This window comes from Sitodiplosis mosellana, unplaced genomic scaffold (genome assembly GCF_009176505.1).
Source record: "Sitodiplosis mosellana isolate CC-2019 unplaced genomic scaffold, AAFC_SMos_1.0 Smas_scaffold_1, whole genome shotgun sequence".
NCBI classification, from domain to species: Eukaryota; Metazoa; Arthropoda; class Insecta; order Diptera; family Cecidomyiidae; genus Sitodiplosis; species Sitodiplosis mosellana.
This window is the reverse complement of record NW_022595244.1, coordinates 19,819,869-19,846,000: the sequence shown is the minus strand read 5'-3', so window position 1 is coordinate 19,846,000 and position 26,132 is coordinate 19,819,869. Positions and strand designations below refer to the sequence as shown.

Genomic DNA, 26,132 nt, shown 5'->3' with positions numbered 1-26,132 from the left:
ACCAGTGGTTATTTGAAAACTGAAATTGTTTTGAATTTCTCTATCGAAACCTCATTGTATTTTAAATCGGAAGCATTTTTTAAATATCAAATCGAGGGTATTGTGGGTGAGACCATGTACAAAAAAAAAAAAAAAAAAAATGGTCTCAAGAGTAACCCAAATATTGATCGGCATCTATTTTAACCGAATATTATTTATGGTTCACTAAATCGATGACAACTCCAGTCTAGTTTTAATTTAAATAAAACTGAAAATCCAGGTACTTCAAAGCTTATCACAATTTTATTTGCGTTCCGAATGTTATTTTTTCCAAAAAGTTTCAATCAATGAATCGATAAATAAAAAGATTTTTCTTAAAGAAACGAAGTTGAAAATAAATGTTGCGATTCGAACACACATTCGATTGAATACTTTTGGCTTAAAGTGTATCGTTGGATGTTTGTAATGGAAATATATTTATTTACATTAAAAATAAAATTAAATGAAATTTAATGGAACCAAAACATCAATCAGATTTGTTTAGTGCTTCGGTTCTAAAGCTATTGATTGAAATTAAATTGAATACTTGGATTGTTGTTGTTGTTGTTATCGATTTTAAAAGAGGAACGAAGATCAAAAAGTGACCATAATCACAGAATTGAAACAAATATTATGGTTATAACCAATTTACACAGCATTAAAAATATGACACGTATGAAAGGTGAGAGTCTATCAATAAAATTATTGAACTGAAAAAATGAAAAGCTAAATCCTCTCTATTAAGAGAGCTTCTCTCTTTCTTTTGAAAGAAAAAAAAAACGTATGCATTTCATACAAGCAATGCATGATGATATGTAAAAAAAACATTCGACTGTTGATATTATCGATTATGTATTTTCCAGTAACACATCAGATTTAAATGTAACGTACGGATTATGTGGGATTATTTGCATCGAACGTGTTTTTTTTCTCTGTGCCCTGAATACGTTGGTTTACACACAAAAGAAAAAATATCACGAGACTATTCTCGAATCAAAATTGTTAATCAGTTCGGCCAAATGATTGTAATGAATAAAATGTTTTTGCTTGTACTTTTTTACTACCACCGTGATTGCTAGTTTTTTTTTTCTTTTCGAAAAGTAATGTCTCAATTAGTAGTGTTAAACAATAATGAATTAGCACGATATATTGAAAAATATGAGTGACACGCACCGATAAATCGGCCACTTGAAATCCGATTTAGTTTAAAATAACACGGTGTGGTACTAAAGGTCTATTATTAAAGTTGTTGGACAGTTTAATTGCTTTTTAAAAAAAAAAACACACACTCATTTACAAAGCACACCACCGAGTCCACCAATTTCACTTAACCGATTTTCAGTTTATTACATACACTGTTAGCGTCAAATGCAGCCAAATAACGTTCGTTTTCGTTTTTATTTCCGTCTTTTTGTATCGATATCGAATGGTTTGACACGATTTTATTTAGTTTTCTGGTTAAATTCGAGTGCCAGCCACCAATTGGACGATATCTGCCAAATTCAGAACGCACAAAGTTTCAAACAGCATTTATTTCATTAATTGTTTTTCTCTTTCCCTGGCGTGTGTGTTGTGTGCGCACTTAATTCATTGCCATTGCTAACCGATCAAATGTAGCTACTAAACTAAACGACAAATTCAAATTGAACTTTTCTAATTGCACATCGAGCATTATTCGTGGCGAGCACGCGACTGACGGTAGCTTCGGCTCTTTCCCGAATCCATACTACGAACAATTTTCCATTTTCAATTGCGTCTCTTGCTCTCTCTTACACAGTACCCAGTGTATATGGGACCGTCGTACAACGTATTTTGGTTGTTTCGTTTTCAAACGGGAGATTTTGTCGGTGGATTTCGTTCGTTTGTTCTTTTTCATAGGGAAAAAATGAAACGGTTGACTGCTGGTGATGGAAAGGTGTTCAAACGAGGCGATTGAATCAAACACTGGCTGAACTCCGAACAGTCAGTGGATAGAGTGAACGATACGCACATTGTCTCGAACATACCATTGTATTGGTATTCGTTTGACTTGCGCAATTCGCACATAAATTTTCCAATATTCTTTCTCCATATAAAGAAAAGCTACCGTCTCGCGGTGCCTTTACATTTAAATGTGAACTGAAGCAAAGGTGCATGACAGCCCTGATTAACGGCATATTCACATGACGGTGCCGTTGACAAAACACGATTATTAAAAATGTTAAACTCTTCATAAATACATTAAAAACAAAATTAAAACGACCATTTCTATTTTTCATTTTCCTCAGCTCAGCATTGTCATCAACGGGCAACACACACACACGCATATTCAAAACACACGTTGCATGCATTCAATTCAATTTCGCTTGCCATCGACTAATGTAAAGCAAGTGCCTCCAACAACAATGATTAATATTAATTTGGCCTTTTTGTTTTCATGTATGCAGTATACATTAATATTACATTTTGCCTGATTGTTTTGACGACATTTTTCACATTAAATTCTGATTATTGTGTTTATTTATCAAATTTGTTAATTGATGCAAAGTAATGATAATAATTACTGTGCGTTAGAAAATCATCGTTGCAATTTATTTTATCGTCGTTGTCCTCATTACCGATGAAGCCATTCTTGTTTTTGTCGATGTAGATCGAAACGTTTTCAAAAGCTGATACCAATTTCCCTTGCGACGTGAATAACGACAAAAAAGTGATAGTATTGAAGTTGAAAAGAGCATCGCAAGTTGCCGCACACACAGACGCCGTTTGCCAGCATTTTGATTCTCGTCTATCATTTGACATGAAATGATTCATTTCAGATATTTTTCCGTTTCAGATTATACTCATCAAACTCGGTCGAACTGACTCGAAAAAAGAGCAAATCAAAAGAAGCAATTTATTTATGACTATGGCATAAAAAGTAGACGACGACCGAATCAAATGAAAAGCGAATCGAAGCGATACGACAGAGAAAGAGGGAGAAAAAATGAATGAATAAATCTAAAGAGGGAAATTATGTTAATTCAAATTGTTGATGATATGACTGAAAGAATGAGCGAATGTCCAAAACTCTTTTTTTGATAGTCGCTTCAGTACGAATGTAGTGTTGTGGTACCCGATGTCATCCTCATATTCACACATTTACTGCATGATTTCAACAAGTGAAATTACGTGGGATTATGAACTCTACATTTGGGCACGACTATGCAGTAGCATGGTGCCATTGTACTTCGACGGCATTTCAAAGGTGGAAAGAGAGACGAATGGAGAGCCAACAAAGTATTCAACAAGTATGAGCAATGAACACAAAAGGCAAACTTGGTCATCCTTGCCCATGGAGTATGTACTTTTTGTGTGTGTGCGACTGTGCGTTCAGATTCAATGAATGCGTCACAAACAAGCACCAATTTCAGGGATGAATTCATCTCACACAATGCGACCAATTGGTGCTTCTTTCGCATTTTCTCGTTGACCCGTCCATCATGAAAATTATAAATTTGAGTCACTAACAAGGAAACGTAGCAATATCCCAAAGTATCTGCATCCGACACAAGGAATTACGTGCATGAGATTACAAAGAGAAGATGAAAAAAAAACCATACCGTTGCCTTGATACTGCAAATTAAACGATGCGCAGACGGACATAAAGATGATAAAATTGAACTGGAGGAAGAACGAAAATGAAAAAAAAAAAAATGAAGAAGCGATTCTGTGAACCTTTCGTTTGAATAAAAAAAAAAATAATGTTGTCATGAAATTGCACTACGACCTTAGAAACTTTTCAAGTATCCCCATTTCTCCTCGTATTTAAATCACATTTTCAGCCCCGAAGATCCACTCAAACGAGATATGGCCACGAGCGATATATACATGCAATGTCTTTTGTGGTGCATTCAGTGCCAGAAATATTTCATGTGGCAAGAACTTAGTTCCATTAAAGATGAAACAGAAAATTGCGCAGCTTTGAAATAACCTAACTCATTTTATTGCGTCATAAAAACAAACATTTTTTGCTTTCGACGTGTAGCCTGTAGCCGCACCACCGTTTTAAAATGTGAGATAAACTTGTATCATGAAGCGACTGGAAAAAATGCTGAACCACCGAAAAACACTGGCGAAAAATTTCTCAAAATATGCAGACAAGCCGTTCCATGATTGAATAAGTACTTTTTTATGGAAATCCGTATAAATATTTGAACGAGTGCAACTTGGCGATTTTTTTTTCCTTGAGCAAGAGTTGACGGTAAATTTGTGATATTATTTTGGAATTTCGAACAATTTGATGCGCATTCTCGAAAATTATTCTACATCATATTCAGCATTCTATGTTGAAACACGAGTTTATAAGGTCTTTGGTCTTTTTTGTTTAGAAAACAATCAATCTGCACTCTAATTAAGTGGTTCACCTGCTTTCATCACGAAGAAAAGTTCAATTTTTCGCTTGGAGAAATAAAACCATGGAGAAATTTGTTTAAAATTACCAAGCAAACTTCAAGTGCACTTCGTTCATGTTTTTTTTTTCGGAATGAAAAAAGCTTCGAGAAAAATGTGCTGAAAAATGCACTGCTTAAATGAAGTGGAAAAGGGGATTTGCTAGATTAAATCAGAATGGAATGCAGAAAAAATTACTAATTTGCCAAGACAACATGAACTTTTCGTTCAACCCATTGAACACGCAATGATTTTTGGATCAGTTGAAGCAGTAGCTCTTTTAGAATCTACATTTCGACTATTTTCATTCATTCTTCATGACCATTGAAGCTCAGCAGTCCGAGTGAATTATGAAAGAAGTGGATCTGCAAAGAATTGCTTATACCAACGTTCCAATTTCCATTCATAACTATTCCAAAGTACATCTCGCAGATGCATGGAAAAATTCTTTACTTGTGTGCATCATAAACGATGTGGTTTGAAAATTTACTGAAATGAAATGTTGCCCTCGTTTCTTCGGGAAATAAACGAATGCTCAATGGTATGTATAAGCACAAAGGACGATGCTGCACGCGTATCCAAACAATGTATAGAACCGTGAAGAGAAAATGGCATCGTTTCCTCGCATTCTAATATGTGCTTACTATTTTTCTTTCTTTGTTCGAGCAAATCGGACTATGTTTGTTGGTTTTTTTATGTTAATCCAAGATGAAAAGTATCTATTGCATGTTTATTGCCTTTTGGATATTGTCATTATATTCTGATCCAGAGGCGGTATATCTTTTCTTTGATATATCCAATTACTTGCTGTATTTCAGGTATGTGGAAGTGCATTAGCAATATTTCCTCGCATCGTTTGAGATTGAGTAAAATGGAAAAAAAATCCAAATGTTTGATCCTTGGAATTTTTTGCTTATTGATTATTTTCTGCAGCTCCTTATATTTTCTCATAACGGTATTCCGACACTCTCGTCATTCAAGCTACTGTACAAATAACATTCCGTGTTGCCATTGGGACGAAATCTTTTGTTCAACTTGTCTTTTTGTGATAGTTTTAATTTCAGAATATTAAAACTGCTTCAAAATGAAATGAGATGAGAAAAGGAGCGAGCTATAAATGGAGAATCGGCATGCAATGTGAAAAATGGATGAAATGTCTTTCGGGCAAAACATATTTTTCTTTCAGAAATTCTGAGAAAAAAAATTTGCCCGAGAAAGTCCCGTTGCGACCTCTGATTTCAGAGCCTTGTCATTTAGCAGAACATTCTAGCTTAAATTACAAATTCACCGATAGAATTTCAAATTATAAAATTCCATTCAATGAATAAAGACGAAATACCCCTCACTACGATGTGTACTACAAATAGAATATAAAAAATACCTGGAAAAAATAGTACAGAATGGTCTTTTGTTTATAAGAAACTTTAGAGTTTTCGTACAAGGAAGATATTTTTAGTTGGAACCATTTTGGAAATGGCGTAGACGTATTGTATCGTCCACTTGAATGTGAAGGAAAGTATTCAGGTCAAAGTTCAATTGCTGAACAATGACACAAAATGGGGTGGGCGATTACAAAGTCGCAGCGCATGTACCCGTACCTGACCCCAACTCGAGCATTTTATGAATCGAATCAATATTTAAATACTTGTAAGTTACTTTTATCAGGAAATAAATCACAGTCAATTTGTTAGAACAACAGTTCACCTCTATTGAGTTGCTTACGGGGTGAAAGCACTGTCCTTACAATTAATTCCAACGTTCTCAGAAGCAGAACAATGTAAAACTGGGCTGTGCACTTTCAATTGAATAAAATCAGTGATATTTGAATTTCAAAAACACTGGAGATCGAAATGGCGTTTAATCGATTGAATAAAAGCATTATTTTCCAATTCCAGTTAAAACTGTACACACAAATGTGCATATAATCCGTAGGTTTGCTCAAATGTAGATGGTTATTGAATGCTTCTTCCAAGAAATTCATATATTCATGTTTTTAAAACCACCCATATTAATTAATTGAATTACACAAAATCACAACTGCAGGCGATATTTAATTTAAACAAAAAATTACTTCAAAATTTAACGTTCGCAAAAAATTGTTCTACTAATTTATTTATAACGAAAAAACGCAATAAAGAGCCCAAATGGAAAAAAAATGTGGTGGTACAATTGCAAATAAATTGATGCAAAATTGTGCCTTTGAGCGTATGTGTCATTTTCACAAAGTGGAAATAGCTCGGTCGTAAGCAACAAAACAAAGGCAATATGCGACAGATAAAAATATCCCCAAATTGATTTGTTTGTATACCAAATATACGCATTTTGCGCGGCTCGAAATTCAATCAGTACAATTATTTCGGTCGACATGCCCATTAAGTGAATCGAACACGAGCAGACATGTTTCACTGGGTTTTTTTTTCGTGTCGTGGTGCTTGTGCGGTGGCAGTAAATGGTGCCTCTCTTTCGTAGACGAAAACATGTTTATCAAACTGAATTTTCCATCCAAATTGTGGGAGTTAATTTGTATTATGTGGTCTTCGTTCAATGATCATCATCGATGGAATAATGCGTTGTTGTTGGCATGTGATTTGAAGTCAATATTCAACAAAATTGCAAAGTTTAAACAAGTATCGGATAACTTATCAGTTAAAGGTTGTTGGAAACTTTTAATTTTGACTTTGAGTTTTCTCACAGTTTCTAGTTTTCGATGATGAGTTTGCGCTGAAAATAAATGTAACATAAAAAATACGACGAAGAAGTTTCTAACTAAAGGTGACATCAATTTTTAATTCATTCGATGAAAGTCAATTACCTTCGGCACCGCAGCGAAATGCGATGCAACAAAGTCGAAGTTAAATAAAATGAAATTTCAAGATGCAAAGAAAGCTTCGAAAATCCTTTCGCTAATCGTTGATAATGCACAAATATTTAAGCACACAAACAGCATTTTACAGTCCAATAAACAAATTCGTCGTTTGTGTTGTGAAAATAATTTATTGATCGGTTTGGAATTAAGCATAAATCGCTTTTTACCAAGTGGAATACCAATGAAATGAGTATTATTCATGGTGGTTGGGAATATGTTAACAAAGAGCAGCAACTGCCACCGCCCAAAGGCGAGAGTGAAAGAGGGAGAGAGTGATATTTCGGCCGGATTTGTCTGCGGGCTGATTTGATGTGAAGCACTTCAGTACGTGATAAATCCCCTATAATTAATTACAAGCGAACGGAATATCAATTTTACATTCGATTCGTAATGATAAACCGTGCATTTAATATGTACACAGCATGAGAATGAATGAAAAATTGATGATAAACACGTCGGTTGGACGGACGACTGCACTTTTACAAATTCATGTCTGAGAAAATGAATGATGAGCGCGAATTGCAAAGCGCTCAGCCGCAACCAAATTTCGAATTTCGACGATTTGGGCTGAGGCCTTGTTTGGCTTTTTCTCATTTTAGCGATGAATGAATTTGCATGAAACTTTTATTGTTGACTTAATAGCACAAGACATTCCAACCATTGTGAGTGTTACTTAAGTGATAATAATCAGTCTTAAAGCTGGTCTTTGAACCCTTGTTCATACATTGGGCATCTCTAGCGCAACACACCAGTTTGAGTGTGAGGTTCGTCGAATGCCGACTTTTCTCACAGCATGAATTCTTTATCCAATAGTTATTACAATATTTTTCTCTTGGCTGTTAGTGCCTACTGCTGATGCTGCTGTTCTCCATATTCCATTACTTGGAATTAAATCAATTAGAGGACTATTTTCATTTTTTTTTCTTTCGTCGAATCGTTTTTGCAGCAACCTTCTCACATTTCACCAATATAAACCGCTGTCATTGGAATTATTCTTTCGTTTCATTCTTGTCTGCATCCCAACCATTTTTTCTGCTCTTCCTTTTAATAATTTCACTGGTTGCACTTTTTTTTATTTGATTCAGAAACTCAAAGACAAAACGAAGTGAAAAGACCAACGTTAAAATATGCTGACAGCTTTCGGTGTATCTGTTCGTCGTGCGCGTCATTACCATGAATTCCGTCTACTTTTCTGTGCTGTAGCATTTTCATAATAAAAATGGTTCGCAGAAATAACGACAGAATGTAAATCTGCAAACACTAACAGAGAAAAAAAATGTTCAAACGGCAAAAAAATGGAAAATCTCAATATGATATCCCTACTTTTTCCCAGGTTTTTAAACGAACTGGTTTTTGCAACGCATTATACAACAGCTCGGAATCGATACATATTCTTTAGTTAACCATTGAAACCAAAAAAAAAAACTCCCTTTCTTCCTCTCTTCGTGCGTCGCCCTATTTTCACATTTCAGAATCAAGCGTATTAATTTACATTAGTACAATTTTGTGCTGAAAAATTTAGGTATTTGAATTGAGCTTTGTAACGTACTTTCGACATCTTTGTACTCGTGATGGACATCACACCGTTTGTTTCAGTCCATTTTCCATTGCGTTTTTCCACATTTTTTGACGAATGTCACGTCTCGCAACAAAAAAGAACTTGAACTTTATTGTTCATTTTGTGTCTTTTTTTCTGCTTCGCAGCTTTTGTCGAAATGTTTGAATGCTTTTAAAACATTTTTGTTGGCTTTTCCATTCAAATGATTGAGATAGAGATAGAGGGAGAGTGAAAAACAGCGAGTGAATTCAGTGACTGTATTCATTGCTATTTTATGTTCGCGCACGAGTTTTTTTTTTCATTGCAGATTTCTGTTTGACGGTTGTTGTTTTGTGTCGCTGTTTCACCAACCACTAAAATCAGAATCTTTTTCAATAGGTGGTGCGCGATCCATACGAAATGGATACGGTTTATGCTTCTTATGGCCTATAAATCTTGTACTTTTGTAATCTTTCCTGTTCACCACTTGCCGCAATTAAGAAGCAGCGAAATGAGATGAAGCGGATCGTTGTTGTGATGCAATGCTGATGGTGTACAACAAGATAAAGACGCTACGAGACGTAGCGTCTATTCAGTGAATGGTGAAATTACGTAATTCATTCGGTTCTTAAGCATCTGTTGTCCTCCCCATTCTTAAATTGTAGCTCAATGATTGAATTAATTGGCGGCGAGGTTTTCGAGGTTTCCTTTTATATTCAATTGAATCGCGATGGGGACTGAAGCTCAGTTTGGATTGATGAATTGAAATGTTTACTCTATCATTAAAATTCAAGTGAAAAATCGACTTGAATGTTACAATCAGAAAGCTTGCGCGGAGGGAAAGTCTCTTTAAAATGGCCTGCAATATAATTGGAATTAAATTGAATCTAATTTCACTGTGTAAGCAGAAGGGTTTCGTGCGCAAAGTTTGTCTTGTAAAATGCCCTTCGCAATGGCAAACGGAATGTTTGGAGTGCAGCCCGTCGACGACAACAGGCTATTAAATCCAAATGCAAATGCAGCGGTGATAAATTATGCGTAAAAAGTCTTTGAAATGCAGTGCAGTCTCTTCTACCTCACAAGCAGAGCATTATCTATGTGAACCAATTTTACAAGTAATTTATTCCATTCAATGTAACCATTTGATACATTTATCAACTCATTTAATAGAGTCGCTATCTGTGTGTGAATGCAAATGCAACGACAATATTAAATCAACACGGGTGCGCTCAAGGCAACTTTATCGTCACACAATTACATGGTTTGCATTTTTCACGGAATGAATCTTTGTGCAATGCCCAAAAGTTTCAATTATTCAAATTGCAATTTGGATGCATCGCTCGAATCGATACGACTTGACTAAAGCATTCAAATGCTGGCATAAGTAATTCAAAACGGATAACCGATATCGATTTGAAATGCCGAAAAGTGAGATTAAATTCCGTTTGAACTATATCCGCAGGCACTGGACACATTTACAAAAACAGTCGGCTCGATTCAAATCAAGCCGGTTCTGAAATCAGAGCACAATTTTGCTTAACGAGAAATGAATGTGTGCATACCAAATGATTGTGCCGTCCAACCTTCGGCAGCTCGTTTTTTAGCACTACATGAAATGTATACATGTGTAATGAAACGTCCCGTATCACGAAGCTGCTTCATTCGCTTAATTGATGAGCATTGCGTTGTGCATTCCTAATGGTTTTTCGCGTGCAAAAAATAATTACACTTACAAACTTATAGAATAAAATTAGAAGGCATCAATTGGAACACAATACGTACGTTGAATGGAGGCAAATCAATAAATTTATGCGATATAAATTGAACGTAATTAACTTCAAATCAACGTTGACTCAATTTCATACTCAGAGAGAGAGAGAGAGAGCAGCCTGAATTTTAAATTATAATTATTATCAGTGAGTGGTGGTGTTCGGTTCGGCATTCGAGCGAAATAGTTGATTAATTTCAGGCACATCGCTGTTTCTAATTAAATCGAATTTACCATCGAATGGCGTCGTAAATGGCCACAAATGCAATTTTCACAATGAAGTATGACAAAACCGAAAAGGCTTCCCGGCATGCGGCCAGATTGCACTGGTTTGTAGCAATCGATTTTCCCAATGGTGACAACAAAAACAGGTTTTTCGGTTTGATTAATGAACAAAATTCAACTGGTATTTCAATCAAAGTGTTATCTTCATCAAATGAGAGGATGACCAACCGTCATGCCTCAATGATTCGACTATTGTTTAGTTCTAAATCGATGCCAGTCTAAACACCAACAAAAATTGATTGTATACTGTTTTGCTGCTGATGATGACGCGTATCTTACGCTTCAATGGTGCGAAATGAGCGACAAGGACCTCATGAACAAGCGGACAGGCTATCAGGCATAACACATGTGGTGCGCGCTGTTTGCAGTTACAATTAATGTGTTTCATCATTTTGACTTCGTTCGGCGCATCTATAAAGTTCAGTATACGACCGAGATAGACAGAGAGAAGCACAGTCGAACCGCACACGCACAAACTATAATAAAAACAATTAAACAAGAGCAAGTTTTCTCTTCCAATTAATAGGCAAGTGATAAAATCATGTGCAAACAAAGCCATAAATTTGCTTTCAATTCACCGCAAATATTTTTCGATCGTTTATCATTCAATCGCTAGCGAGCGAAATGCACGACGAGTAAAAGAAGACGGAAACAGAGACGCAGAACGAGAGCAAGAGCGAGAGCGAGAGAGAGAGAGAGAGAGAGAGAGAGAGAGAGAGAAAAAGAAAGAGAAAGAGTAAAAAAATGAACGAACGAACGAACGAACGAACGCATACACAGTTCACACAATAGCTGGCGGATTCATCCATGAGGTCAGAGTCGTTTGCGCTCTGTTCGCGCCACTACCGCGCGAACTACACAACATAAACTGTCAATAAATGTTGTGTCTATCATTTAATTGTGTCGAATGTATGCGCGAATCGAAAGTCAATATCAATTTAGCCTAATGATATTTATTTTATGACCACTTATCAATTGATCATGCCTTTCAATATCTTCATCATGGCAAAATGAAACAAGCATTTTAATCATATAATCGATTGGGTGCAGCGCAATTAGATATTTTCTCATTAATGCTGTTGTTCTTTAGCGGTTCAATTCATTTCTTTTTGTTTCGGCCGAATTCAAGAAAATCCATTACCATCCTCATTTTCAATTTGTCTACAGAGTAACACGAGAGCGAGAGCGAGAGCGAGAGGGAAAAGAAAGCTAACGCAGTTTGGCCATTCATCAGAGCAACGTATCCAATTTGACAAGTTGATTAGTCCCATTATTCCTTTTTTTTCTCTCTCTCTTTCTCTCGAAAAGACAAGTGTGTCTTATATATCTGCGATCATTCGAATAGGAGAGTCCTTCAGTTTAAGTACTACAATCGCCACGGTAAATAAAACGCACCGAAATCTCAAAGTGGACTGGATAAACGAAATCCAGATGGAATTTTAATAAAATTCTGTAATAACTTAAAGACACGTCCTTCGGAGGTCAAAGGTTGCGCGCTACGTGGCGAATAAAAAAAAGAACTGCTTGATGGCAATGCATTTGGAATGGAATCAAATGATTCATTACGACACAAATGACACCGTATCAATGGCAGACTGTTATCTTGGTGTCCATCGTTCGTTCGTTTGCAAAGCGACAAACAATGCAGAATAAAATGACATTTGTTGGTATCAATTGGATGTGATGGCTTCAAAATGATTTAGCTCTCACAATCTAGTCGACAAGCAGAAATTTCTGTACATCATTCGTAAGTCGCATGTGTGCAATTTATTCAACGTCTTTGGCAGAGCAACGAGCAAGACCAGATATGTACGGATACGGATGGCGGGAGAAGGAGAGCGAGCGAGACGTGACAATCGTTTTATTTCATTTAGCATTTTTGCTTAATTTCGCTTTTAGCTTATAACTTGATTTTGCTGATTGTGTTCTTTGTGCGAAGAGGATGAGCTAGCGTTGACAAGTATTCACAGCGCAATGGCATTTATTCTATTTCTTCTTTGACGTTTATTTTTTCTTTTTTGTTTCTTGTTCTGTTTCTTCTTGTTCTTTTTTTTTTTTTTCTTATTTGTTTGATTTTCCTTGGCATGAAACATGAGTTGCGCAATGTTTGAAAGGTTGCTGTGTGCAGAAACATCATTTTCTTTCAGTTTCAATTTAATTTAATCAACATTAATTGAATGATAACGGACACAGTGATCTGTATGCCTTTGGCTCAAATGAAATTCATGCATAGTTGTGTTATAAAGTGTTACCACATGACATACTCCAATTTATTGTGTACTTGGAAGCAGGCTAGCTGGAATAAAAAAAAAAGAAACCAGAATCGATCTCATTTTTCAATTGGACGCTTAAACCGTTTGCTTTATTCTTGTACAATTCCAAAAACGTTGAAATAAATCAGTACACATTCAGCTAATAAGTAGACAATCTACATGAAAACTATTTGTCGTTCCATGCAGTGTAGCTGTAGATCCACACCGATGAGGAATAAAATATGAACAAAAAAAAACCGACAATGGCACACACTCGACACACTCATAATCACGTTCATTAAATGTCATTTTAGAATGTAATTCGTCTTTTTGCTTTGTGTTTTACTTCTGATATCTAATCTATCATTTATAGATATTTGATAATATTTACTGTCACTTTGCCTATAAGTTAAACGTTTAATACAACATGAATTAAATGCGTACAATTCACCTGATCAATTCACATATAAATCAAAGGCAAAACAAGGAACCAACAGTCGCCAAATCTGGTGTAACTTAGAATCAACCCATTTGAATACTACATGGGCATTAATTAGACATTTGAAGCGGCTGTTTAATAGTCGTTTTAATGATTTCATTAGCACTACTAATTATCTTATCACTTCGGATGTATCACAAATGACAATCAAAGAAAAAACACAGAGAGAATACAATAAGATAATGAAATATGATACGATTATCTTTCAAGCACTACGTTTGATACACACGTCCATTGTGTTTTATTGATGAAGTGTGTGTGTTTTGTTTGCTGTTTCACACTTCATCGCAACAAATCCATTCGAGCTGTGATGGTTTTAATCGGCGTATTTCCACGATAAAAAAAAAAAATCAGAAAAAACACGTATCCAACAGAATGTAATCGATCTAATTTTGAATAAAAAGGCAATCGATTGCTCAGACTACTGAGGAACGGCCACAGTCTGAAATTCAAGACTAGAAATTGATAAACAAAACATAATCATCGTTAATACACCATTTTCCTCCCTGGAGAATGGCGAAAGTGTGCGAAGAACGAACAAAGGAAGAAGAACGGAACGTTTCTGGAGAATGAGCTGCAAAAGATAATGCGAGCGTAGGAAACGTGTCGACTGGAAAATTATGAATCGGATTGCATGATGGAAATAATAAGATGAACTGAAGAGCAATAACCAAATCAGTAGCCGTAAAATAGTTCATTCGGAATTCTTTGTGCGATGGATCGTACAGCAACAGCCACTGCAGCAGCAGTGCAAATTGTTCGAGTCCCGCTGAAATCATAAACTTGCTATGGCGTCAAGGAAAAACATGTAAAGTTATTATATAGTCTGTGGAACCGGTAGCATATCTTTGGCGAAATAGCAATGCTTAACAATACTTGGATGTAGCCGATTCGAATTGAACGGACGGAAAACGAAGAACAAATATTGAGAAATAATGAATTATGTATCGATGTAGAAAGAAACAAAAAAAATAATGTGGGATAATTGATTCAAGCGGTTATTCACATCATCGTCGTCATCATTATCATCATCGTCATGCATACATACATGTATTGAAACTTTGAACGTGCAAAAACCGGTATCGATCTGAATTCGATGATTCATTCTGGTGCACGAGCAGCTCAAGTTTTGTTATGTCGGAAGTGTGTCCGTGCTCGATTGGGAATTGTGGAAAAATGTCGATGAGTCGGTATGCAAATCTATGAAATTGTTCTGCTACGAATAGAAATCCAACAAAGAATGCGAGTGGAAACAGCAACAGCTACAACAACACAACATAGGCAGCGGAGAAAGAAATGAAACGACATCGGAACCCAAACACTGCAAATAGAAACAGCCACTGAAAAACTGATTCCGGTTTGGTTTGAGCAAATAAATTAAACAGCAATGTCGAATATGTACTGTATTTTGTTTGATATGCATTGCAGAGAGCGAAGTGCACACAGCAAGTGCAATGCAGTGCAATGCTTTCTTTCCGACTCGGTGACTCGGCGAGGAATCTCGTTTTCAGTTGCCGATGTTTGGTTAGCCGCAAGCAAAACTCAATGAAAACACACAGTGAGAGAGAGAGAAAGAGGGAGAAGGAGACAAAAGAATGCCAATAAACGGATGTTTGTGTGCAAGTAAAAGATGTGATAATCAGATGATGTACAAATGCATGATGCAAAATGCACATGTAACGAGAAGACAGACGTCCGACGTCAACGACAGCGACAAACGAATGGCAATCGACACAGCACAATGTTCGTCATTATTTACATTGATTTGTATTTACAATCGCAATAATCTCGCTTCACCAGTCTTCGTTGTTCTTTGCGTTTAACTCGCATTTCCATCCGTATATAAGTCTTTTCTATTTGGAACTCCGTTTGCTTGCGTTCAATTGATTTTGGTTATTTGTTTGTCATATCTTTGCTCTTTGTTCCTTGGGTAAGCCCAAAGGTAATGAAAAAAAAGAGTAACAAACTAAGAACGAAATGAGCTGTTAAGAATCTTTGTTTGAATTTGAAGATTGACTGTTCCTCTCTTTTTCTCTCTGCTTAGCAACTCGCACAAGGATATTCGTTTATCATGACCAGTCGATAGATTTATTGATTTTGCCTAGCACTTTGGACAATATTTTCATTCGAGTTGTTTATTAATTTTTCAACAAAAGTTTTGCCGAATGACATGTTTATTCAACTATCATCCACCATCATATTTTGCTTGAGCACATCGTGCCTATTCTCCAATGAATATGTACCCATTAGAATTTGTGTTCGTTTGCAATCGCATGTTTTTCTTGATTGAACAACAATTGCACTGCAAATCGTCTTACAAGTGAAAATTAACTTTGCAACAACTTTTTTCACCATTACCATTGATTTTGGAGTGCGCAATTCATAAAGCAAATAAATTGAAAGTAAACAAAGTTGTTTTTTTTTTATTTCTTTGCTCTATCTTTCCGTACATTGTATTTTGCTGTGTGTGACTGACATGTGAGCGCGAGCATTATATTTCATGAGCAACGCCAATTGAAATGAGCATTTAAAATTAAATTGAAATTTCAAGAAACACATAAAAAATATAATGCGCAAGTTTCTATTAAAACTTTGTATTTTCACTAATCTCTCATCCCAACTGTAAGCTAATGAGAGAGAGAACGTTTTGAATATAAATGGTCGCTACTCAGATTCGCGTGCGCGCGTGCGCGTGGCATGAACAACAGCAGCAGTTAAATTTTTGTTCTGTTTTGTTTTGGGTGTGTGTGTGTGTGTGTGCGTGTATGTGCTGTGTGCTTACACATTCTCTGAGACGATTTGCAACTGCAAAAACGTTAAACGAACAGCATATAAATAAAACAATTATAATTTATTGTATTTAGCAAAAGCCATGACTTCTCCGGCTAAGGAAATAATCGCGTAGAAGTACACACAAAAAATACCACAATTTTACAGACTTGTAGAGATGAGTAGATTTTCCATTGTCAGATATATATAGGAGCTTAAGCGTGCGGTTGATTGTAATTCATGTAGGAAAACATAGCTCGCACGTTTGCACGCATCAATTACGTCAATATGCATTTGTATGTCGAATCACATACATGCAGCGCACACAAGACAACCAAGCCCGATACTGTCTTCTGTTTGCTGTCTATCCTTATGTCGTTCGTATCCATCCAGCAAGTAGGGAAAAGAAATCGCAATTTCTTGGCATTTTGCCTCCGCAACGACATATCTGACTGGATTTTCACGAGGAAAAAAAAACCATTGCCAACAAAACGGCTACATCCGTAAATTTGAATAATAAAAAAGAAATCAAGTTCCCTCTGGTTAATCGGCTATTAAATGGTATGCGGATCTCTAGAGCGCAAAATGAACAGGACGAAAAGATTAAGTAACATCGTCAACAAAAATGAAACCGAAAATTCAAGGTCATTCAATTGTTTGAGAGAAAAATTTATGTATAAATAAAAAAAATAAATTCGCGTCTCGCTCGTCCGTGCACATGTGACAATGTTTAAAAAGAAACAACAAAAAAACCACATCGACCAGCATAGAACTTGCAACTGTTGTGCTCACGTAACACAACGTGAACGCGTTCTCTTCTGAAAGAAGGCAAAAGTGTAAAGATATCACGGTTGAAACATCGCAAATCAACGGCTATACCGGTTAATTTTTAAATAATATCACAAACAAGAAATAAACAAAAAAATGTTGAAACAAAATTCATATTTTCGGCTGTGAACCTTTTGTCTAACCTACGATATCGTCTTATAATGGCTATAACTCTATGACTCTAACACTGAAATTGCGATACTATAACAGCAATAACTACTGAAACACACAAGCTCACACGCTCACATAAAACCCCATATAAAATTATTTATATGAAGAGCCATTATTTTTATTATTTCAATTTGTATTCCTTTATTACACTGTTCTTTCGTGCTGAATCATATGTTATATTCACATTGTTCACTTTGACGCATAATGTATGCACACGGGCTTGAAAATGGCCCATCTCACACTCGCGCCGCGTAAGAAATGAAAACAGCAATGGCAACATTAAAATTATTACATGTTTTTTTCTTTCTCAAAATGATAGTTTATTCCACAAGCCAACATTTAAAATGAATTATGGCGGAAATATTCCATTCGCTTATTCCTTGGCTTAATGATTCGAAATTGAGATGTCTGACCATATTCGGTGTGTGTGTATATATGTTGAGCTTCTACGAAAAAAACAGTCAATACTAAATATAATCAACTTAAACAATGTAAAAAAAAGTTGAGGCTGTTTCGCAGTCGAATGGGATTGTTTCATTTTTGTGAGGTATGAAATTGTTTTAGATGTGAATAATCTACTTCAATGCAATGTTCTCTTGCCATCAATTCTCACAGAGTGTGTTACTTTGAAGCTTGCCTACTCTGAACTTTATGAAACTTGTTTACAATAAATTATAATTACACGCAGCCAGGCGCTAACATTTTTTTTTTTTGCGCATCGAACTCTACTTAATTACAAATTTTACTGTTTTATGCCGACATAAAAGAAGGTGTCCTCAAATTTTTGCACACCACTAAACCGTTTCTCAGCTCAATCGTTGACCGTGTGTTGAATTCTTCTTGAAATCATTTGCCACATGCAAATCACAAATCAGATTAACGTTATTGTGTGCTCTACAAGATGCGGTCGCGAACAAATGAGCTCGCGCTTGCGCCAATCACATGAGCCACATAAACCGGATCAGTCAATATAATAAAATCGAATAAAAGCCGTGATAAATTACTGGCAATCGGCGAATTCTTTATCCTAATATAATGATGTTGTTCTTGTTGACATAATTTATCTCAACAACTAATGAAATCACACTCGTGCCCATTACCACAGACGTTTCAACGAACTCAATCACCACACATCGACTCATTTGCGCTTAAATTAGATTGGCATATGAATAATATGAATAGTTTTGGTTTGGTTTCTGGCCGCATATTTTAATGCACACTTTTAAGTTGTCGTTGCTTTTTTTTCCTCGTTGTTGTTGCGAATGCTTCACATGCGATTCACCATAAATCAATCGGGTTTTCGGTTGTAAAAGAGAATTGTAAAAAAAAGGATGAATCGGAGATTATGCATATATTTATTCACAGACAGCAGACGAATGAAAACCAGTGAACGAACGAGTTAATTTATTAAATGAATTGTTGATGTATCGTTTTATCATATTCACTATGACGACAACAAAACAAAAGAAAAGCAAAAATAAAAGGGAGACAGAGCGAGAGAGAGAGAGAGAGAGAGAGATAAAAAAGAACAAATACTGAAATCATCTGACGGAACTCTTTGTATCACAACGTGTTTACGTTGAATTTGCAGTTGTTTCTGGAATTTTATTTACAAATGTGCGCATGCTGCCTTTGGATAAGTTGCTCAAAAGATCGCACCAAGTAGATTATATACATGTGTGAGTTGAATGGTTGGGCAGGGGTGTCGAGCTCTTGAATTTTTTTTTGTCTTTTTTATTGCCAATAAATTGTGTGCTCATGAAAGCAATTTGAATTTGTCTACCTAAATAAAACCGTTAAAACTCTTCCGTCTGAATTTCCATTGAAATCTAATCACTTGTTTATAATAAATCTTGTGTGTTTGTTGTTGTTGTTGTTGTTCGGAAGGATTGCATAGCACGTGGCGTAGTTATTGAACGCTTATACCGCTTCTTCTCGTGATTCCAACTCGTTTTTCGTTCTTTTTTCATTTAATCCAAAAGTCTTCATCAAAGAGAACATGGATGTAGGACCCAATTGGATATTTCAATACTCACCTTTCGACGTGATGACGGCCTTTGTCCGGCATTTGTGTTGTTTTCACAGTACTTCAGTTTTGATGCGTTTGCAATATTCAACCGCGTTACGCTATCAGACAAATCACCATTATTTAATCAATGTTTATTTATGGCTTTTGCATTTGCTCAAATTACGTAAACACAAGAAATGCTGATTCAATTGGACCGCATAAGGTTCGCGCACTGTATAATCAACCGAATGAAAGGAGAGATACAGAAAAAACCTACAATTAACGTACAAAATCGAACGTCGCTCGATACGTTTTATTTAATGAGTTCTGTCTGTAAACATTGGCGGTGTCGTGTGTACTTTTTTCCCCTGTGATATCGACTTGTTTAACAACACTTGTCACATAACGAAATAGTCGTCGTCGTCGTCGTCTTCGTCTCTCTCTCTCTATTCGTATCGTTTAATCAATTGCATTCAACGACTGAACGATAGCCAGCCACAATACAAACAATGGAAAATGTATGTATTTTTCAGCACAAAAAATGCGAATTCACTGAATCGAATGTATCTCGAAGAGGAAAAATTCCGATTGATTTTTGCAAGAATAAAAGTATGCGCGCACAGCTTAAGCACATCTGCCGAGCAAGTAGCACGTTACCGAGATATTAAAATGTGTATCGCATCGTTTTCATTCAATGCATCGCACAACGACTGTTCGCGCGTCAACGACTTATCTCCTTCGTCGCATTTATCGCGATCTCTATCACTCCACGCTCACAACCCAGATTGATGAGTTGAGTTGACTTTATTGTTTTTCTTCAAAATTCTTTTGTTTCTGTCCAATTGTAATACCGAATGGTTGTCGGTGGCAATGTTAGCACTACGTAACTATTACAAACACTGATTAGAAAATCCGTCTAAGCGTAAAATGCGCGCATATTGAATTTTTATAGAAAATGAGTGAGAGAGCGAAAGAAGAGAGAGAGAGAAAAAAGCACACACACGCAGCAGAAACAACAACAATAACAGCAGTCAAAGTCTACAAATGACGACTTAGTGTCGCTATGAATTTAATATTGTTCACGCATAGACGGGCTAAACCACATTCACAGTCCACAAATACATTCACTAGATTGTTGCACGACAGACACATTACTATATTTAGTTCTATCCGAATGCTATTCTGCCTTTTCTCCTTTTTTTTCGATTAGCGTTGTGTGTGCGAGCTCTTTTTTTCTGGTTTCAATATGAAAATTGTGAATCGTTGGCCTTTTCGATTCAGTATCGTTGATGTGGTTGCACCAGTGATGCACAAATTAATTAAACTAGATAAATGTAGACAGAAAATGAAATACCTAATTTTAACACACTTCAAATAATGTCACGGCGTCGATTCATTGCGATTTTCATACAATGATTATTCACTTTTCACCGAGATTGGGCCAATTACGTTTAACGTAAAATTTCCGTTTCATTGTAATCACTATTTATGGTTGTAGTTCATTGACGCGCTTCTATGAACACAAAACTCATGCACATACACTATACTCGAGTGTTTTATCGATGGCCCTGAACAGAAAATAAACAATTTTTACGTTATTTCTATCGTCGGCAAATTTTTGTTTTTGTTTTTTGCTCGATAATGAATGAACACTTTTCGTAAATGCCAACTACAGATGAGTAAGTTTTTTTCCAGCGCGAAAAATTAAACTCTCTGCAAATTATACAGTTGAATTTGAGCGGCAGGAGTAAAACCGCATAGTCCTTGTTATTTTCACTTATCAATCAATTTGCGTTAAATTGAAAACGAATTAAAAAAAAAAACACTGTATGCGTACGAGGTCTATGGAATAAGCGATAGTGAATGTATATATAATGCAATTCGCAACGCAAAATAAAAGCGAAACATACATGTGGAGAACAATATCGACTGTCGTGGTTTCCTTCAATTAAATTCATTAATTAATTATCATGTAAATACAGCGCTATTATTGTTCACACAATTAAACTTGGCCCATGAAGAACAGAGAGAAGTGAAAAAAAACGCTTTGCTCAAAGAAAATAATTAGTTCAATTTGCTTGTCTCACTACAACTATATACACTTATTTAAAATTTCATTTCAAAACAAAACGCACGACGTATCGCACCCGAGCAGAAAAAAAAGGCGCAGAGAAAACAGACACGACCACCAGAAAAAAAAATGTAAACAAATTTCGTTGATCAAAATCGAAACACAATTCCTTTCGGTCTCACTGGCTGAAGGTTTGTATTGTTGTGCGCTCCGAATGTGACTAACGACACGCAGAATTCAAACTAAAACCGTGGAACGAGATAGAATGATCAACAACCAAGAAAGAAAAAAAAAATCAGTAAAATGCGGTCTGTGTACGTCGTGCGAGAGCCATATGGAAGCGAAAAAAAAAAACCATACATACGTATGAAAAAAGGAACACAAAAGAGAGTGAAAAATACACTGAGGCCGCACAGCACATAACTGAGCCAACTCAAACGGGGAATGATTGTTGAAAAGAGAGCGCACATACATGATCGCGTTAGCGATAACAGCAAAGCCAACAACGAGCGTGTAGAACACATATGTATACAGAAGAATTTATAATGTGTTTCAATTGAGTGTGTTTATGCATACGACGTAGTATATAGACATATATACATGAATGTATACGACAAGACATTTGTGATAATTTCGAGTACAAGCCATCGCGCCAACGACGAAAATGCGAATGATATTCTACTGTGTGGTGGCACACGACTCACAAACCGACAGTCAAGCACACACACCACACACAATGCGATAGCCGAGCAGTAATCAGTCTCGATTTTTTACGTGCATGTGATTTCGACCGGCCATATCGTGTTATCGTTTTTTTTTAGCGACAAAACGAAAACCACACTCAATTCCTATGTATACGCTCCATTTATTGTTCTTTTTGTTGTTTTACTTTGGTTTCAAGTGTTTTGGTCGTCTTTTACTGCGTTTCTGTCTTTTGCTATTCACGTTTCCTATGTATGTGTGTTGGTCGAACCCATCTGAAATATTGTACATATATTACACACATATATGAAAAAAAAAACCACAACAAAAAGAAATAAACAATTGGCGGCGCGACAACAAATTGTTAACTGTGACTGTCGTATAAGTAAGGCGCATTTTTTTCGTTATGCTTTGTTTCAACCGTTTTTGTATGTGTATCAGTTGTCCTGGCATTGGTCGGTTATCTTGAAACAATTGCAGGCTCAATCTGTTTCGACGATAATTTTCAGTTACAACTCGATATCACCGCTTTGAAGACACACACACACACACACACACACACACACACACACACACACAAAATATCGATATTCGCAAGCATGCCTATTTCTTATCAGACTAACTTTGAACGCCAGCTATCACGCTAGTCATGTATACGTCTCGAATCGTGGCGTTGAATGACAGTGTTTTGTTTCTGTTTTGATTTCTTTTCGTCTTTCGTTCAGTCAATCGTCCCTTATCATTGTGGAGCCTTCATGTTCCATTTATTGTTCGCTCCGCTTGATCCATTACGATTTTGTATCGCTTTTTTCCCGCGTGCATACGATTGGTCGATCGGTTCATTCACATCAATAATGTGGCGGATTATAAGAGGCAAATCGAATATTTTGCATACACAAACCGCAGCCACATACAGCCAAAGCAATCAATCACTTAAATTGTATACACGCTCACATTCAACCACTTCCCTATGTATTAATGTCACAAAGTACACGCATTTGTATGCACTTAATTCTTATTTATTTATTTATTTAATCATATCTGTCGTTGGCATGTTGTCCATGCTCATGTGTAGGTAGTGCAAATGACGCTTCGGTCGACGCTTTAAAAGTGAGCATTGTGTGTCTGTGCGGGTTTTGCTTCTTATCAGCAACAACGACCCATTGTATTGTTAATGCCAATGATTTAATAATCAGTGCAATCGCTGGTAATGATCCTACCGAGTCAAATGACATAATGCTCGTCAAACTGAATACTCGCCAGTTGTTTTTTCTTCGTTTTTTTTCTAATGTGTACTCCACTTAAACTACAACAAAGGTACGGTATGACAAATACAATTATCTATATTCAAAAAAGTTTCCTTCGATTGCGAACAATAAATATATTCATTTCCTCTTTTTTCTAACATACAGAAGTGTATATCGTCTTTTCATAACAAATTCATTCAAACAGTGTGCATTTTTGGTCAACAAACATTAGCAGCTATAACTATTTTCTTTTAGTGTAATTTTCAGAAAGAATTGCGTTCTTCGTTTAAGAATATTTTGAATTTTTCCGGCACAAATTGACCAAAATGATTGAGTGTCTTGGGTGAGCAATTGGTATTGGTATACATTGGAATGTTGTTATTATTCATATCTTTAAGATGACTGTCCAAATCATCAACGTAGCCAGATTTTTTCTTTCGTTTCTTTGGAGAAGGCTCTAGCTCGCAATCATCGCAGATGTAATCAGTTTTGTGAATAGCCTTGTCCCCAGGTAATCCACATCGTCCACATAAATATTCGTTGTTTTGATCGATTTGTCCCATTTTGCGGTCCTTCGAATCACATTTTGTGATGTACGCTTTGTGTTGCTGTAAATTCAAATGAAATCCCTTATATCAAACAAAGCCAATTATAATTTGGTACATATTTTGAAATAACTCACGATTTACCTGTTTCAATCGAAAACTTCCATTTGACAATTCTGCATCTATGCAATTATTGTTGATGTCAACCTTAGTTCCCACGTCATCCGTGTCATCGGAATCAAAGAATTGATTTTGAGGGAGATTTTGACGAGATCTCTTAGCTCTAATCGATCTTTTATTTCTCAGAATCACGGGTTTAATGACCCTCTCGTCTTTCATCTGAATTTCACTGGATTCATTGTATTCTGAGCTCTCATTTCGCTTCTGTGTTATACGCTTTATATTGATACTGAATTCCCGCAGTTTGAATTTGTACACTAAATGTGCGTGAGATTGCGAATATCCACCGAATCGTTCTTCACTATGTATTCCCATAACGCCGCTCTGATTTTCACCAGCAATGCTCGGCGTTTGTGTAATCGAACGACTGTGATTAGCAGCTGATCGTCGACTGTTTGTTTCACGATCACCTCGGGCCGATGATGTATTTGCAGCATTTTCCCTAGCTCGATTCACAATTGTTGAGCATTCTTCGCACAAGAATTCTTCACCTTTGAAACAGCCCAGGTGAACGGCATGCGAGCCACAGTAGTGACAATACACCAGCGAATTTTTATCATTTTCAATATCAACCTGATAATTTCGACCTTTGTGGCATTTGCATATTTTTGCCTCACATTCAGACGGTCGTTCTGTGTGCTGAAATAAGAAAGAAAACGTTTGGTTTGAAATTGTACGTTTCAATTCAATTTTCAAAGCGCTGACTGCCTGACATACCTGTTCAAAGTCGTAGAAAGTGTTTGTTCCACAGTCATCAATTTCCCATTTGGCATCTCTGATTTTGAATAAAAGATGGAAAGTAAGTATTTTTGTATGAAATCCACGAATGCCATGGATATGATGGTATGCTATGGTACCTGTCTGGAATGAAGACACCACGTTCAGCAATGAAATTTCGAAAGTTATCCGAATCTTTGCAAAGCGGACACTTCAAGAAGTAGCCCGATGTTTGAGCGTATTTCTGCAGGCATAATTTGTGGCACCATGCATTTTTGTTGCAACAAGGCAATGGGATGGATTGAATCAGATTGTATTTGCCCATTTCATCATAGCAAATCGTGCATAAATCGGTCGGCTTATGGACATGATTCGGTTTTTTAATATCATGATGAGCATCACAAAATGACTGAAATGAGTTCACGAATTCGAAGCGACAATTGTGCTCAGCGGCACATGCCAAATGGAAAGCCTTACGGCATTTGGTATTGCAACAGCTAATGTTTGCTCCGGCTTTCTTACAAAATTTGCATCGCTAAAATCGAATAAACAACACTTGAATTATTCGGAGAAATTTCGACGAAACTGTTGTTCATTGGTGTAAAGGTTACGCAAAATTATGTACCCATGTTTTAGCTCGCTTCGCTTCTTTCTTTATATCATCTGGCATAAAACCGAAAATACCTTGATTGTCATCTCCTTTCTGCGCCAAATATCCACTCAATAGCTAAAAATGGACCGAGACACATAATAATAAATGTCTTTGTCCGATAAAAGTCTATTTCTATCCAAAATTCGTTCAAAATTAGATTTTACCAAGCAAAAATAATGCGCTGTCACATCTTCGAAAGTGATTTTTTCACCAAATCGATAAACATCATCAACATTCTGCTTGCACATTATACATATCTCGCTGGTCATCTTGAAAATATTTACGATTTCGAAACGTTTCCCAACTTTACATATATCACAAATTGACTATTATTGGTTTTTTTCGGTGGGTCTTTTTTTTATCGTTTTTGGAAACACAATTTTGCACGGTTATGTACATGTACTCACTGAATTGGCATTGTGCACATTTAGTTTGACATTTTATGTCGTTTGAGCGGGAAAATGCGTACTTACTGTTGTTGTTAATACCGCACTAAAATGACACGTGTTGCATCTCACCAAATTATTTCGTTAATATGATAACGATCAATCCATCTCACTGCTGATTCTATGAAGGTTTTTTCAAATGAAGGTTTTTTAATCACATA

General features: G+C 36.2%; 2 protein-coding genes across 6 annotated transcripts in view; both read right to left on the bottom strand.

Annotated features, from left to right (window-relative positions):
* The window catches only part of LOC129580426 (high affinity cGMP-specific 3',5'-cyclic phosphodiesterase 9A), a 103,959-nt gene extending 82,233 nt beyond the window's left edge, over positions 1–21,726 (bottom strand). For 2 of the 4 annotated variants that reach the window (XM_055470852.1, XM_055470851.1), the window contains exon 1: positions 1,072–21,697. The gene's annotated coding sequence lies outside the window, so the exon portion shown is untranslated. Of the gene's footprint in view, positions 1–1,071 lie in introns of all 4 variants that reach the window. The other 2 variants (XM_055470850.1, XM_055470854.1) reach the window with 2 other exon arrangements.
* Positions 21,727–23,545: 1,819 nt separating this feature from the next.
* LOC129580423 (PHD finger protein 7-like) lies at positions 23,546–26,127 on the bottom strand. Of its 2 annotated transcripts, none has more exons than XM_055470843.1 (6): positions 25,690–26,127; positions 25,499–25,600; positions 25,014–25,408; positions 24,874–24,931; positions 24,121–24,795; positions 23,546–24,039 (listed from the first exon to the last, which is right to left on the bottom strand). In XM_055470843.1, the coding sequence occupies exons 1-6, from the start codon at positions 25,792–25,794 to the stop codon at positions 23,695–23,697; spliced, it is 1,680 nt and encodes a 559-aa protein (XP_055326818.1). In that variant the 5' UTR covers positions 25,795–26,127; the 3' UTR covers positions 23,546–23,694. The 2 variants fall into 2 exon arrangements, with proteins under 2 accessions (XP_055326818.1, XP_055326820.1); XM_055470845.1 differs by having other exon boundaries at positions 24,114–24,795; positions 25,690–26,026.
* Between the last annotated feature and the right edge of the window lie 5 nt (positions 26,128–26,132).

Bases quoted from the DNA above. Each gene is read 5' to 3' on its own strand.
- LOC129580423 (XM_055470843.1), bottom strand. From the start codon at position 25,794: ATGACCAGCGAGATATGTATAATGTGCAAGCAGAATGTTGATGATGTT. The intron at 24,932-25,013 runs GTACCATAGCAT...ATTCAAAATCAG, and splicing joins GGTGTCTTCATTCCAGACAG to AGATGCCAAATGGGAAATTG. The intron at 24,040-24,120 runs GTAAATCGTGAG...TTGAATTTACAG, and splicing joins GAAGTTTTCGATTGAAACAG to CAACACAAAGCGTACATCAC.